At 38.8% G+C, this 17605-nt stretch overlaps 1 protein-coding gene across 1 annotated transcript in view; it reads right to left on the reverse strand.

Annotated features, from left to right (window-relative positions):
* EYA1 (EYA transcriptional coactivator and phosphatase 1) overlaps window positions 1-17605 on the reverse strand; it is a 160267-nt gene that overhangs the window by 54179 nt on the left and 88483 nt on the right. Inside the window, exons 7-11 of the mRNA XM_054631621.2 lie at window positions 16598-16667; window positions 16049-16194; window positions 11891-12028; window positions 5282-5364; window positions 4681-4867 (exon numbers count right to left, since the gene is read on the reverse strand). Of these exons, the coding sequence (XP_054487596.2) occupies window positions 4681-4867; window positions 5282-5364; window positions 11891-12028; window positions 16049-16194; window positions 16598-16667 (624 nt within the window). The remainder of the gene's footprint in view (window positions 1-4680; window positions 4868-5281; window positions 5365-11890; window positions 12029-16048; window positions 16195-16597; window positions 16668-17605) is intronic.

A 17605-nucleotide genomic window follows, 5' to 3' on the forward strand; every position in this document is an offset into this window, starting at 1 on the left:
CCAGATTTTTGTCCTCCAGCATTCCTTATTGAAGAAAAAACATGAAGCAATCCATAACAGGCCAGTAGTACCTGTATCCTTGTTAGTTATTTCTTCCTGACTCATTAGTTCAGTTTTCAAACAATTTGAAATCATTGTTACTTTTAATCCCACCAAAACCAAAGATAAGCATCCCAGGAAAACAATCATTATGAGAAAAGCAAAACCAGTACTGCACTTTGCCATTCACCATTGTATCCAATTTAATTTCTGTTTTGATAGAATTAGCTGTGATTTTCCTTCTTTGTATAATATATCCTGTAGATTTACTCTTCATTTATATTTATGAAAAAGAACAAACATTAGAATACCAGAAATGTACTGCAAATATAGCTGCATTTCTTTCCATATAGGAAAGAAAAGTTGTCTATATAAACTATTTACCCTCTTTCACTTTTCTGTCTCTAATTTATTGTTATGAAACACCAGAAGAAGAAACTGTAAAAGTTGCTTTCCTTTTTGCAATACTAAAGATGATACAGTACTCAAGGAAAAAGAAGTTTAGTCTTTAAGAGCAAAATAGTGGCCCATGTCTGAGACCAAGTTTTGCTGGCTGGCACAACCCCTGTGAGGTTTTTAATCTGCATTGTGAAGTATGTGAGTAATATGAAAAAAACCCCAAACCTTCCAGTAATATATTAAACACACTTATTACAGAAACCAAGAAAAATGAAGGAGATTGAATCTCAAGAACAATGCAAGTTTCTCTTGTGAGAAACACTGTTTAATAAATTATAAATACATCATCATATGAAATAGGAGGATAAATTCAACCTTCCTGACTGAATGAAAAAAAAATATTGCACAAATCAAGAACTTTTTATTACCATTTGTGATGATGGAGTTGAAATATTGCAAGAGAAAATTATTATGGCTTTATAAAAGGTAGTTTTTTTTTTCCATATTAACTCCTAGAAATAATGTTATGAATGTTACACTAAGAATTTTTGAGCATCAGGGTAGGCATAGTGAATGGGGGCATAACTCCATCTCTCCAGAGTAAATTTCAACACTGGCAAACAGCTGGAAACTAAGTAAGAAAGCATAAAAAGGACAGACATCCACACAGCACTAATTCATCCCCAGTCTCCAGTGATCTGGTGCATCAAGAATTTCTTGTTGTCTCTGTAAATTTAATATTTGAGCTTGTCAAAGTCATGCTTCAACTGGCATAAACTTTTTGCATCCACAACATCCTGTAGCAAAGAGCTACACAGCTTACCTACATGAAACATAAAGAAATACTGCTTTTGTTCACTCTCAACCTACTTCAATGAATTTAAATATTGGAAGGGAGAACAAATATTTGCTCGTTTATCTACTTCCATTTCATAATTTAAATTCTCATTACTTCTCTTAGATACTATAGTTTAAACAAAAAATCAGCAACTTTCTGATTACATCACTAAGAAAAATACAGGCTTTTGTTCACAAGAAAGTAACATTAATTTCTGTATCTGATTTATGGATACAAAGACTATAAAAATTTGGGCAATGAATGATTTTATCCTGACTGTGGTACAAGAAAGTTTCAAATCCTGAAAGTGAAGAGAAAGAAAAAACACTAAGCATGGAAAATCCCAGGTTTTTCTGCAGGAATTCCTTCATGTTCTGGATTGTATGGCAAAAAAATTCAAATTTAACTAGTAACTGAAGAAAATCATAAAAGGATTATTTTATATTTGGACGAGGAATTAAACATATTTGAAGTAAAATTATCTGAGATTTCTGAGTCGGCAAAACTCTACTAAAAATGTCACAAGAGCACATAATTACTTTCTCCCTTTCATATTTTCTTACCAGACTCTTCTGTTTCACTTTTTGGCCCAAATTCATAGAAACCACCTATGTCTGTCAAATTATTCTGGTGCCTCTGTAAAGTCTGAAGGCTGTTCTGTGCTTGTCCTGGCATAGTTCATAACCACATGGATTACAAGTTTTTTTTTAAATGTAGAAGATGTCTAAGGATAGACAGCTGCAATTCAGCAGCTGGAGCCCATCCTACTAAATGTGATAGCTCTGCACTGCTCCCCGCCATCCCTCATATGAAACATTCCACTTGTGGTAAAGAATCAGCAGCCTAACTTGAGCAGATGTGGCAAAACAGCCTACAGAAATTTTTACTAATTGAAATAAAAATTTGTTTAATTTGCTCTTTTGTTCTGTGTTTTTGACCCAACTATTAATTTCCTTCTGTTGAATGTGCCTTCCACTTGTCCCCACTCCACCAGCATTCCCTTCCTACATGTTGATCCCTCTTTTCTTTGAGCCCAGCCTTGCTTTGTTCTCCAAGCAGGCTATGTATGACCTCAACTGAGGGTTGGCAATAAACCTCAACAAGAAAAAAGCACAACCATTTACTGTCCAAGGAGAAATGGCAAGCACAGCACTGGATTCACTGATGGTTCCTTCTTTCCTTTCTACCAGCGTTGAAGGTAAGGGAGCAGAAGATTCTTGGCTAATTTCTCCTTAGGAAGCCAGCACAGGTATGTCAGCCACTTTAAACTGTTTCCATGCCACTGGAGAGGCTTTGGCATCACAGGATCAAGACAGTTGTTAAACTGAACTCTAATTAGAAGTGTTCATCTCTCTCCAGGAAATACAGAAGGAGCCTAAATGGGCTTGATCCTAACCTAACTGCATAAAGAAAAAAGCTGCAAAAAGAAAAATGGAGAAATTTGGCCCTAGACCTTCTGCTGATTGCGACCACATTGACGGAGATGCCTTTCATCAGCTCCTTCTAATAGAGTGGTCCACAGCAGGTACTTTCCTAAATGTGCTTCTGCCTCTGGTAGAGGCAGTCAGCCCATGATAACCCCATAGCTACATTAAGGATTGTTATTTGCAAACTGCTGGAAGGAGCATTTTCAGAACTGTTAAATCAGTAATGTTAATGTCTTGAGAAAAGAAATAGAAGTCCCAGTAATGCCAGAGGAGGTGTGCACATGTCTGAGAAAGGGCTAAGCAAGCAGTGGTAGGGATCCATGGATGTACAGCTTTCAACACATGAAATAAAAAATTAGAAGAAGGATTAGGTGCAGAACTCATCCATGAGAAAGTTCACCAAATTCTTTCAAATTTTTAGACAAAACTGTCATAACAAGAATATGGAAGATGTGAGAGAGAAAAGAAAAACTTCTTAAAAAGGAACTGAGAAAAGTTCTGTTCAGGCTTATAGAGCACAGAAAACTATTTAAATAGGAGGACAGTCTTTAAGTCACTAAGTTTGAGCTTGGTAATATTATACCTCCTCTCTTCATATGCACATTTACTGTAGCTTTTAGGAAGTAAATGCTATAGTAAAGATGAATTAGAAAAATACATGCAAAGATTTTGCAAAAGATCAAGACACAGATGATACAATGATTCAATTTTAGTATCTTGATAACAGCTAAAACTTGACCACCGTAGGGTTTTGGGCTAAAGAAAACTTAACTGCTTCCAACTTAAAAAGAAAAGCAAACAAAATCACAAGAAAAGAAAAGCAAAAAATTTTTAACAAGTGAAAAGCAGGATAATTATGCAGACATCAATATGCATCCACATCTAAATGCCAAAGACCCCAATAAGCACTCATATATTTAGAAAGATTCCTTTCTCAAATACAGTGCACAAACATGACCTCGTGTATATATAAATGCACACACCAGCTGTATTTTCTTCCCTACTTGCAGCAAATGTCTCAAAAAAGACAACACTGCATAACGTTTTCTTCCAGTGCACACTCATGCAGAAAAGCAACAGAAGCCTAGCAAATTACAGTAAAATTTAGCATTGCACATGGAAGATCAGTCCCATCAAGTGCTTCAAGAGAACTAAATCCAACCTCATCCCAAAAAAGCCAGAAACAAAACCACCTAATACCACTGCCAAATCATAACTGCTTCTTCCTGCATTACTAAGAAACACATCTGCAACCTTGGAATTTCTGTCTGACAGACTTCATACCTCTGCCATCTACTAATGACTGACACACCTGATCTTTTAAAAAGATGGATTTTAACTTTTTTTTTAATAATGAGAAAACTATTTTTCACCCCTCCTTTCCAAAAACAGCTGGAGTAACTTGGCATAAATGTTCAAAAAGTATCTCAACTAGTAAAGGACTGCCAAATTCCACCAAGAAAGGTAAAATGACTGGGAAAAAAGAATAAGCCACTGAAAATCTTTTCTTAAAATGGAAACACTTGCGCAATTTCAACTCTCCATTGCAAGCATTATTATGTCCTCTGAAATAAAGAACTCAAAAGCTCTCTTTCGAGTAGACAGTTGGGTTATGGTTTGAAGGCCTCTTGATTTCAGTTTTATTTAAGAAAAATCAAAGGGGTTTATCTTAATGAATACAGAGCTTAAAAGCACCAGATTCTTGTTAAGTAAAGACTTATCCATACCCTGCAATTTTTAACACACTTTACAAATAAATATAAACTACTTGCATTCCAGATAAGCATTAAAACTCTTACTGGTCCTCTTTTTTCTTTACTCTATTTTCTGTTAAAATCTGTCCAAGATATGCCACAGGCTCAGGATTAAGAAATAATAATAAAAAAAAATCAACAACTACACAAAAAAAATCCAATTCAATCCCCTTTCAACTTACAAAAACGTGCCTCATAGGGACCATAAAATCCATGTAATTACCTGCTGCAGGATCTGTAACTGCTTGACTGGTGATGCCAGATGGTGGTTCTTGAAGCTGGTATGTTGCATTTGTGGAGGGTGTCGTAGGGCTGGTGTTGCTGTTCGTCATGTAATGTGAAGGGTATGGTGAGCTATTATAATACTGTGCATATTGGCCCTGGCCAAAACTGGGATAGGAGGGATATTCCTGCAAGACAAAAAAGCAACCGAGTAGCCCATCAAAGTTTTGCTACTTTTCAGTATAAATTCCAAAATATAACTACAAACACATGTCAGACTTTGAGCACGTATGCTTCCTGGACTTGGTGCTGTAGGACCTCAAACTGTGAGGCAGTAAAACAAAATCTAAATTACACATAATTTAGTATGTCTTTTCATACAAGCAGTTTATTAGACACACTGCTTAAGATGTGTGAATAAGAACATCAACCTCTGACAATTAGCTCTAAGATGACAGATTGAAGAAAAACATTTATAAACATTTTAGTTTAACTTGAAAGATGACAATATCTTTCAACAAACTATTTAAGAGCTACATTTTTTCAGCAGATGAGAATTCTAAGTTTGCCAAAGTTTGCTGAACTCCTATTTGCAAATTTACCTGCTGTGAACTATTAAATCCAGTAGAATTTGTGAGTGAATTATTTCCTGCATATATTCCTGACGATGTTGTAAAACTGCTGCCTGAAATGAAAGGAAAAATTATGTGAATTACTAAAACAAAGTATTGGAAAATAACTTCTATCACACAATTATATCATAACATTATGGCATATTTGTAATATTTCCCATATGTTGACCGATTCAGCTCCATAACATGTTAATACTTAGAAAGTGATAATTCATCGTTCTTACACTCTGTATTTCATTATTACAATAAAAAAATCCCCTTGAAATTTAGACTGGAATTTTGGACCCACCTCAGGTCTGATTGAAAATTCAGCTATTGCACCCCTCTGAATAACACCCAGCACTGTGGAAGTAATGAGGGTTTCTTTGCTTCTTTTTTTATTTTTCTTTTTTTTGTTGTTGTTGAACAATAAGGGCAAGCCTTGTCCCGAGAGACACCATTTCCCTTCATGAAAACCTGATGGCTCTGTTTCTCCTGCCACCTTTGAGAACTGTGTCCTCTCCCCTTCCTGAGCCTCAGCCCCTCACAGGAGCAGCAAAAGCCATAACTCCCTGCTCCAAACAGCTCAATCCCACTGCAAAGCCATTAGGACTCACTAATCGATCAGAGACAGCCTTGGGCTGCAAATCTTCCCTCTTTTGACAGAGTGTACTGGGTATGACACAAGAGAAAAAAAAGTACCTCTCTGAAAAGGGAGCCCCAAGATGGAATTTAGCCCAGAGACTGAATTACTGCCTTCATCACCCTCCTCCAGCTTTCATGAGCCACCAAAAATAGACAGATGGGGCTCTCTAATACCCAACCTGAGAAGCTGTTCCACTAAAAGGGCAGCAACTCCCTTTCAGCTGTCTTGCCCTCGCTGGCTGTAACCCAGGAGTGACACAGCCACCAGCTGAGACATATGGATGCACAGGGTGAAGCTACATAAGCCACCACAAAGTCTGTAATGAGGCAACCTATTGAACTCATGCAGCAGGAGAGCACCAGTCAGTATAGGTTATTAAAGTGCACAGGTTGTTTACAGCCTCCCTCTCCACCAAAATCTGCCTCAGAGCAAAGATATACAGAGACCTTGGGAGTTAAACTTGCAGGTGAGCAAAGGACACAAGGAGGGATGAAAATCAACAGGGAGTCAGGCACACAGATGAACCAATCCTCTGACGTACCAGACACAACTCAATTAATAAACAAACCCAAAAATAGGTTACTCATTGGGAGAAGCAACATTTCTTACAAATCCAGAGGACAGGATGCAGGCAGGGGTCCATACTTATTACAAACCCTGAAGGACATTTGTCTGTCAAAATGCTATTTACTTTTCTTAAACATAAAACACCAGACCAATAGGTATTGAAGCTATGAGAAGTCAGAAGGAAAAATATTTAAATGTTTTGACTGCAAAAGTTACTAAAACCACATACAAGTTAAGTCTCAAAGACGTAGATGAGAAGTTCAACAATAGTGGGAGTAAAGGATGAAGCTTAAACTTAATGTATGAAATAACTATAAACATTTATCTTCTATCTTCCACTAGTGCAAAATCTCTGATTGTTGATAGATGCTACTAATCCTGTGAACTAAAATCAGATTACTTCAGCAGAAGAGTTGACATCCAAGTTTAGCAGATAGTACAGATAAACAGTACTAATGAGAAAAACATGTTGTTTTAAATTTAATTTAAAATTGGAAAACAGATGTTATTTTTTTATTGTGACAAACACAAAAGCCAAAATACATCTGAAAAATATTTTAAATTGCAATTTGAAATAATATTTTATTTCTAATAGTGCTCTGGCTGGAAAAATATAAATCACTGTGCCTCTTCTTATTTCTATAGGGTTTTTTGCAGATGCAGTAATACATTCAAAGCCAGGTTTTAAAGGCGCACAGTTTGAGCCACTCTAAAAAGATATAAAAGGCCTCTCATAGTCATAAGTAGAAAAAACCCCAGACTTCGTTTGAGGAATATATTGTCTTTCCTCAGAAAGTTTAGAAAATAATTTGCAAGAGCAAATGAGAAAAGTAATTACATGCCAGCCAGCATCTCTCCCTCTCAGACAAAGACACACACACACTAACATGCAGATCTCTCTTTCATCTCATGGTCAGCACTGGCTTCTATGGAGGAGGGGTAAGGGTCTCCTAGACCGTAACAAACATGAAGCAGGTTTCTCAGAAACAGCTCTGTGGGCCACCCAGAACTACAGGCCTGAAGTTGTTTTTAAAATACTCCTGATTTTGCAAATTGTTTTTTAAATATTCAGCCATAACGTGGCATAGAGCCGCTATCCTGCCTTAGCCGAACAAACACAAAAATAAGAATCACTACAAAACATGCAATATTTACTGCCCTAAGTTGGCTGGCTACATAGCTTTAAATGTGATAAAAGCTGTAAATTGCAGGTCAAAGGTCTATTTTGCAAAGAGCTCTGACCCACATTAAAGCTGGGAATCCCAGTCAGCATCGGAAGGCGGCCGGACCCTGCTGGGAGTAGGGCGCGCTCCAGGTGCGGGGCACGCCCTGTGCCGCCGCAGGCACGGGATAAGGTCCTCCCCCGTGTATTGGGACAGAAGCCCATTTGCCTTCCTAGCTCAGTCTCCTTGCCATGGGCTATGTCTATCATCAGGGTACAATGTATGTGGCAGAAGTTTAGTCCCATCTGGCCTCTTGGGAAAGCCTTAGACGGCCAGATGGGCTATTTAAGCTCAAGGTTTCTTCCGTTTGCTTACAGTGTTTAAAAATCCTTGGCAAACTCCCTCTTGTTGTCCTAGTAACTGCTTAGCCATCCAGCACAATATTTTTATACTGTATAATAATAACCAAATACCTTAACGTTTACTTTTTTACGGTTGAATTCCCAAACCAATGGGATAGTTATGCTCTATCATCACAGCCTCGGTAACTAAAACAATGCTAGTGCTCATCGCAGGTCTAGCACCCTTCCAGTGGTAGGGTACTCAGTGGAGGGTACAAGCCATGCTTCTTATCACAATCAAAGGAGACCCAAATAAGACATTTGCAAATGGAGTTCTTTCCTTGCTGTTTCCCCCAGCCCTTCTCCACTCCATTTATCCTCACTGTGCAATCCTTATAAATCTGCCAATATAGGAACAAGGGCCCATTCCCACAGCCATTAGTCATGTAAGTGGTCTTTCAACATCTATGAAGCAACTTATATGAAAAACAGCTTAAGGAACACACTCGTTAAATAAAGTAAGGGGGAGGGGGGGAGAGGGGAGTGGGGAGATGGGTCACAGAACTGCCCGAGTCCTCTTCTCACCCTGTCCCCTCTGCACTCCCTTATTGAGATTATAAATTTGTGACAAAAATCCAATTACCAGAATAAACTTAGCAAGCAGTCACAGGCAACAATTCTCCTTACAATTTTCATAAGTTGGCAGCCTCTCCCCCCACTATTGTTCGGTGACTAATGACGCTGTAATTTTAGCAGGGTCAGGAAAAGCACTGGGTTTAATTGGCTGCACACGCACCAAGAGGCAGCGTCTCTGCATTGCAGGCAGACATCCATCCCAGGGAGAGGAACCAGAATTAACTCCAAAGCTTTGGAGCACGAGGTAACCCCAGTCAGGGAACACGAGCAGGACAACTGCAAGGCCGCTAGGAAATCCCCTTTGCCGCAGGCAGGAATGCCAGCAGGGCCCCGAGCCGCTGTCATGTAATGCTCGGCTGCGGAGTAGGTTGTGGGATCCATTATCTCCATTTAGCAGCTCAGCAGCTGCACGCAGGAGATGAAGAACAGCTATTGCAGGCTATGACAAGGCTGGGGCTGCAGCCTGCCCATATACTGCTAGAGGGAAAAGGGAGAATAAACTCATTTTCCTCTCTGGAGGTTTCTGCACAAACAACTGAACAGCAGCAGCAGTAACCCCGTCTTCTGTCATGAGAATCAATTTTGTCCTTAAATAATAGTTGAAATTATGAATAGGTTCTCCTTCTGAAATTAAATCAGGAAAGAGAAACAAATGTTCCTGTTTACTTTCAACAGCTGTTCAATCAAAAGGAAGAATTAAGTCAATTTAGAGTTGTTTCAAATACACAAGTTTACTTAATGAAAATATTACAAGACATATAGTCTCACGAGTAGTACAGACATATATTGTCAAACATTTAACTGCAAGAAAGACCTGATCAGAAATGTGATTCTTTCCTGCTTAGCAACTTACAACTCCTCCAGTCCTTTCATTTGAAATATTCCCCTTATTTCCAATCTTATGGTCTCTAAGGTTTCTGTAAAAGACCAGTCCTTCCCTCACCCACTCATTGTGCTGTTTATGAGCACAACAGAAAGGACATACACACCACAGGGATGCTCCAAGTCTGACCTGTGGCTCTTCTGCCCAAGCCAGAACTGTCAGTGATCCATTGACTCCCACAGGTGGGCGGCTCTCAGCCCAAGCACAGCACAGCTAGAGCACAACCCAGAGTAAGACCCCTCCCCCTAAGACCTGCAGACAATTCCATCATTAAATCAATGGTTCTGATCCTTTTCCTATTAGAGCTTCCCAACTGGGTCATCTTTAACATATTTTTGCTGAATATTTTAAAATCCTTGCCTCTCAAAGTATACAGATAAAATGCTTTCCAAGATGTTACTGTTCCATCTCTTGACAACTGTCATCCTTTGCTGAACTTGAAAATTCTGCTCTTATACAAACTTTGCATATAGCAAAGAAAAAAAAAAAGCAATATCTTTTATGGCAGACTCTATGCAGTCTATTGACAAAGTCCAAGCTTTGAACTACTAATGCCAGCATTCACATTACTTACAGCTTTCACTTAAATTTTCTAAGCACTCTCTACATTATCCTTTGCTACTCCCTCTTCCCTCCCTCTGTTGAATGAGTTTCCCATAGACATCTGCAAAACTATTTCCCTATCCTCCCTAAAATCCCTTTTTATTGACATCCCTCTGCTTGAGATCTTTCAAAAAACACCTTTAGAGCTGTTAGGTAACCAGTATGGGGTGCCAACTGTTTTTATACATAAACAGTGTCAGCTTTATTGTTTCATTAGGCTCTTCTAGTCTGTGTGTTTAATTTTAGCCTCCAACTTCTATGGACTATATTTTTATTTGCCTGTAGAAGTTAACACAACAGGATCCCAGTATATGACTGCACTACTGCAATAGAAATTATAGTCAGCCCAGACATGATTTTTCAATCACACTATTTCCTAGCAACTGTGAATTATCAGTTCCTTAAAAGCTGAAATGTTGTTTCAGAAGTTCATTTTAGCTGCTGCTGGCAAGCATTTTGAGCTTTCTCCTACAGAGAGGTAGGATTTTTGGAGGGGGGAAGGTGGGTGTGGAGGTAGGTGTGGAAGTGTGTTTGTTTGAGTTCTTTTGTGCAGCTGCCTGCAGAAAGCAAAACCAGTAACCTTGTTTGGTTATATTTACTCTGATGAGGAGAAGATCATCACTATTCAACATGTAGATGAAAATCCATGTGCTACTCTGGTCCTGTCCCTCTTGCTTGTCAGAGCACACTATAAATCAGCAATATTTGAGATGTCAGAGGGTCACTTCTGCCCTATGGAGCTACTCAACACGCAGTTCAAAAGAAGATTTAAAAAAATGCAACAAAACCCATCTCTCTTGTGTCTGAGCAAAGTACAGGACCAATATATCCTTAAAGCTGTGGAACAAAAACAAAATTGTATTCACTTAGTCTCTGAAAGCACTTCTGCCTCAAGACATTTCATGGAGTGTTTACTTGGTGGCACACGGTTTAGACTGAGCTTAGTAATATACAAAGGTGCTAAAATTATAAAAAAAGTGGTCCATTTTTGTGATTGATGACTTATTTCAACAATTCCAAAATTACAACACACCTGATATCTACTGCCAAATTCAGGGGTGAAAAGGCCTGCAGCAGACATCCCAAAATAACTACTTCTGGTAAACAAAGATTTTTTAAAATATCTGTTAAGCCTGAACAATCCAGAACCAGGCACAACCAGTGACTTCTCAATACAGAAGAGGGAAAAGGAATTGGGAGAACAAGGTGGAAAGACATTAAGTAAACTAAACAGGCAAGTACAGCTACAAAATATAATTGATAATAATAGCCTGCACATACAAAGACTTACAGCTTTTAAATAGACTTCAAAGAAACAGACTTCAATCATTACTTAGCTACCTCCACAGCTGCAGTAGGTATTTTTATCTTCTTCTCCCTCCTTGAACACGCTCAGGTGTCAAATTATATTTGGCACTTCCTAAATTCATAATCCTGTCACGTTTTACAGGACTAGCTTTGTCTCATTCACTATTTGCTAAACTATTGCTATTCAGAGATACCTTTTTTTACTGTAACAACACTAGAAAATTTCACTATTTAAAATTTAATGAAGCAAGGGGTCTTCTAAACTGCTGAGAGCTGGCCTGTTGCTCTCTCAGCAAAGGCAATCATCATTTCATCAACAACTGCAATAAAATCAGAGCTAAGAGCTCAAGCAAACATCCATTTTTATTCTAGGAATATAACAAAATAAGGAGGAGAAAACCCCACCATAGCATTAGCTATATCTAATTAATGGTAACATCTGTTTATACAGACCTTGCATCTGGTAGCTATAGGGAGCCTGTCCAGGTTGAGGTGTGCTAAAGCTGGCACCGTAGCTGAGAAATCCTGTTTGTCCAGGTGACTGTGACTGTGCCAATCCACCTTCTGTCTTGATGCCTGCCCACAATGCACCTAAATCAGTTAGTGACAGCAAATCTATTTGTTCATATTCAAACAGGGATGGAAAATAAAATCACTTAATTAACAGCCATTTTAACATATACCTACTATTGCCTGAGAGAACAAATATTGAGAGCATGCACAAATTAATAAGGTAATGGCAGTCTAAGAGCACACTGAAAACTGAAGTTCACCAGGGAAAGGTTAAATTCAAAACTGTGTTTCCAATAACTGCAAAAGAAATTTATACATGAACAGGAAGTTGCATTATTCCTTTTTTCCTTTCCTGCCAGAGGCAAACTTTTCCATATATTCATGACATTACACAGAGGTAGATTAGCAACTTTATATGAATTTAATGAAGCATAGCATAGCCAAGCTCTCCTGCCATTTACCCATTAATGACATAAACGAAAATTACATTGTATATTATTCCTACATGAAAATCACACAGCTCCAAGAATGTTTTTTTTTTAAGAATTAGAAGTGGATAAAGAAAACTAGCAGTATTAAGTGCAATGATGATTTTTCAAAGGTAATTAAACATTAATTCAGTTCTTTAACAAATAATCACCTAAGAGACAGGAACTATTCCTGAAGCAATCTCCTGAACTGGGAAAAACATAGCAAAGCCATTAATCTGCACTGGTGTAGAAATCCATTACACACCACATTACTCTCTCACTTCTAAATTTAGTTATAAAATAATCCAAAGTCTGATCAGTGAATGACTTGCTGCCTAGTTTCAGTGATTCTTCCCTCAATTTGTAAGGTAATGAGCAAGCAAATATCAGCAGGCAAAATACTGAGGAAATGCACACAATTCAGCCTCTGTCTCTTAGTTTTAATTATAAGGTTGTCCCAACATGAACTACCATTTAAAAATAATTATAGCCAAAGTAATGGAAAAGTGATACAATATTCTTAGGTTTCATTGTGGCATTCAGTGATAACTCATTTTTCAGAAACCAACAATATTTGAACTGGATTTACTAAGTGTGAATTAGTAACATTCATTTGAAAATTACTGTTAATCTAAGTTCATTTCCTGGTTGGATTTTTCTATAGACAATATTCAACAATGTTTCAAGGTAGGAGTGGGCTCAGAAATTAATGCGTTGGCAAAACTTCAATACCTCCCTGTATACAAATGGCAGCATATTTTCTACCATCCAAGTAATTATTTTTCAACTGTTGTGATTAATTCACCTCAATTCCTTCTGCCAGACCTTCTAACTGCTGAGCTAAACCTGTTTGCTTGTTTTTCCCTGCTTACTTGATTCTTCTGTTTCATGTTACAATTAACCAGTTCGAATGACGAATCCCAACACCTCATTTCCAAGGGGAAACTCCTGCTGTGGATGGTTTGGTATCAACAATCCCTATTTGTTGTCTGTTTAAGGACTTCTGAAATGCTGATTAAATATGGCTTAGAGAAAGTTTAACTAAATCAAGCATTAAATTTCTAGCAGCCTGATCCAAGTCTCCATCTCAGACGGAGCAGGAGATGATCAAAAGCAGCAGTAGGAGGATGCCACTTGAGTGAAGACAACTTGGCACTGACATGCGCTTTTGCACCTCCATGCTATGAAGAGCCTTTCATCTCCTGGGACTTGTACTTGCTCTCATCCCCAAAGCCTTCACTCATCAAACCTTGATGCTCCCTTCTCCCAAGTCTAATGTACTCAAGGAAGTGGGAAGGGACAGTGACACAAGAGGACTGCCAGGATCTGGAAGGTAAAGAAGTTGGTAAGCAAAGCCTTTGCTTGATGCTGGTGCTGGAGCAGGCAGGAGGAAAGAGCTTCAGGAAATTCTCCAGCCTCCTCAGGGGCTTTGCAGATGAAGCAGAGCCAGGAGCCCCAGGGCAGCAGCTGTCAATGGCATTCCCCTCCACCCCCCTTCCTGCCTGCATGGCTGCATGGCTGTGGAGGTGGGGAACTGGAAAAATGAAGAGGCTAGAGGTACAGTTGAGCACCTTCCCAAACTCTACTCTAGAGAGAAAACCTGAGGCAGGCTGATACAGAAAATCACAAATACTCTTTCTTCCAGTAGACCCAGAGTAAAGAAACAAAAAGAAAGAGGCCTCAACTCAGTTTTTTCTTTCACATAGGCATAAGTCTTCTCCCTTTATACTGCTGTAAGATTTCTGCCTGGATGAAAGAAAGGCAAGACAGAGGGTACATGGGGTCTAAACTGGTAGAATCAAAGGGTAGAATTTTGGTTTTAAGCAAGTCTTCAGCTCTTATTTATTGCAAATGAGTGTCCTAATGCTCCCCAATTTCATTTGGGAGCACAGATTATATGGCATGCCTTAAATAAGCAAAAATATATGTTAAGTCCTAAAACTTTTTAATAGTTATTTGCTTTTAAATATTACTCCTATAAAGGAGCACCTTAGCACCAGCCACAAGTCACAAGTCTGAAAAGAACAAAGCACATAAAAATTCTCTTGGCTCAGGAGCTGAGGATTTCAGTGGTCAAAAGTAAGCTCTGCAATGTTAAACATTGCAAATTTATCTGAAGTCCTAGGCATGGGGGATGGACTAGGCAAAAAACCAAACCAAAACAAAAGAGCAGGCAAGCATGTTAACCCCCACAAGCAGTTGCCAAGTAAAGCAACTCTCAATTACAGCTCCGACGACAGTGAGACAGCTAAACTCAAGTAGTGAAATCAAGGCCTGGCTGAAGTCAGTGGGAATTTTAGAGTTGACTTCAGTGAAGTCAGGATTTAATCCAGAGGAACCAAGCAAAAAACAAAAAAGTCACTGTTTGGGCTGCCCAAACCTAGCAGTCAGCCAAGTATGAACACTGAGGTGTCCACAAGAGAAACAGGTCAACAAAGGAAGGGTGGGGGAAAGGGTTGTTTGTTATCATTCCCCCTGATCCAGATGGAATTAGCAGACAAGCTCTCATCAGCAACAGGAGCTCTTGTGTGTGTGTGTGTCTGTGTGTCTGTGTGTGTCTGTGTGTCCAAGACTCCCCATCTCACAGTGTAAGTTTAAAATATGTTTGTTCGAACTGAAGCTGAAACATCCAATTTATACTGAGGAACCTATTTTAAAGTAAGGGGGAAATAATGTATTTCTTTTGCCTAGTGTTCACCATAATCTGCCATAGGATACACTTGATATCCAGTGGATTTTCAATTTGCAGACCTCAAGATGAAAGATTCACCAGTTTTGCACTTAAAACTTTTAATACTTTTAAAGTGAACAGCTTATATGGCGAGTTCTGTCCTTTTGGTATAAAACTTATATTATCTGAACATATTTTTACAAAATATACTGCTCAAAGCATGTGGATTGTATATTTTTAATATATTCCCCTAGAGGAGTATAAGACCTATTTTCTAATAATGCATCCTTGCTGCTGCACTGCTATGTTGTCTGCCAGCAGACAGTCTGGCAGGAAAATGGTCTCACCCATGGCAGCTTGTTTTTAAATTAAATTTTTTGGGAAATATTTGCTACTTAGTACTATCTCCTTCATCAGGCAGACAGAGCTTTAGTGGCAATTTACCTCAATTTTCACCTCCAGGGAGTTTTAAAACATTGGAAAATGAGATTTTTTTTGATGGAGGCATTTTTGAATCGTTTTTTTTTTGCCTGCTGAAAATCAGCACAGCCTCGTAGATTCATCTGGATTCTAGTAATCTGTACCAGCTGAAATTCAGACTTTTACATCCCAAAGTAACCTCATGCACTACTGGGGAGCAGAGCCCTGAGCAAGTCACCAGGGGCTGGGTCTGTGTCATGGAAACCCTGAGATCTCTTTTCCCATTTCACTGCTGTATTTTTGATGTCACCAACAGAAAGCTAATCATGGACCTCTGGGGTTTATTTTCTTGAGTACCTTTTTAGCTCTTTAATGCATAAATTAAACATCACTCATTCCGAGGTGAGAAAACTAACAACAGTCTTCCACAAGAAATGCTCTAGTGCTGTCCCACTAAGCACTAACCTAAGGGTCACACAGGCTTGATCTAAAGAACATTTACCTGAGGAATAAAAGAGCACGGCCGGGATTTCTTACCATAGGAAGGGATTCCATAGGGCTGGCCGGGCTGGGGGTAGGTGGCATAGGCTGTAGCTTGCTGCATTCCCGCTGGGAACTGTGTCTGCCCATAGGCAGCCATCGTTTGTGAGGACGGGGTGGGGAGAATGTGTGGGTAGGGTCTGCTATTGATTACAAGGGACAGAAAATAGGACAGACACTGCATTAGACAGACATGCACGTGCTTATTTTTAGCCTTATTATAATCCTGCTGCTTCATTAACACGTAATCATAGGCTGTGCTAGACAATGGAAACTTTAAGAGACAAAATAAGAAAGAAATAACAAGAATAATATAATAATAAAGAAACAATAAGAAATCAATAATAAAAGAATAAGTGAAATATGAACTTTACAAATATTTTTCAAATACATTCTTAGCATTAAAAAAAAAATCCCTAGAAGCTGCTGCAGTTTAAATTATGGCTTAACAGATGGACTCAATTATTATTTTAAATGAGGTTAAAATCTCACTATTCCAGTTATTATTATTACTACTACTATTATTATTTTAAAAAGATATCATACTTGGAAGGGTAAATCTGTGGTGGGGAGAACTGGTGTGTTTGTCTTGGGCTGAAACCACTGCTTCCAATTGCTGCACCAAGGAGAAAAGAAAGCATACAGAAGTGTAAATACACACACCAAAGATAAATATTATTTTTCCTAATAGAATTTCAGAGTATTAACAAGATTTTAATTAAATTCAAATATCATTGATACCTTAGATAGAAAATAATATTTTATGAAGAACTATACAGGAATGCTTAACATTAAAATCTTGATTGCAAATCTCAAATACTAAATTGCCCCTTTGTACAATTCCTGAGCCATAGTTTATTCTTTGGTTGCACACAGGCAACATTTTCAATGCAAACAACCTATTTCCTAGTGGAAACATTTCCCTTCATATTTTCAAAGGATTGTTGATATCTCAAGTGCAACATTTTATTAACTTTTAGAATTTTTAAGACCTACATTTTATGAAGGAGCTTTATGCGTGCCTCGATTGAAAACACATGGCCTGCTTCAGAGCACGCGCCTCTTTTTTAAAAAAAAAAAAATCCCTAATGTAGACTATGTATTACCTTATTACACTTCTATTTTCTTCCACCTTATTTGCTGTCTAAAATGCTTTCAGCCCTTTAAATCAGTATTGCAGAAGGATGTCCAGGGTGCAGATGCAGTTAGTGAAACAGGTAAGCGGAGGAGGCCGCACCGTGAGCCGCTCCCTGCGCAGCCCCAGCTGACGCGGAGCCTTCCCCCAGCACTGCTCACTTCTGTCAGCATCTCTGGGTGCTGCTCAGAGTGTGGCAGCTCTGCTGGCCTCCTCTGCTCAGGATGATATTTTTGGGAGCCTTTCCCTCTCTGGTTACTGTCTGGGTGTCACTTCTCCTCTAGGTCCCAAGGTGGGCCTGGGAGCCTTTGCCAGGAAAGGGTCAGCAGCAGGTTATGAGACTACTGTAAGATCAGACAGCCCGAGAAACAACAGGCCTTATTGCTAAGTGCTTGGAAATAAACAAGGCACACATCATT

This window comes from Agelaius phoeniceus, chromosome 1 (assembly GCF_051311805.1).
Source record: "Agelaius phoeniceus isolate bAgePho1 chromosome 1, bAgePho1.hap1, whole genome shotgun sequence".
In the NCBI taxonomy this organism is placed as follows: Eukaryota; Metazoa; Chordata; class Aves; order Passeriformes; family Icteridae; genus Agelaius; species Agelaius phoeniceus.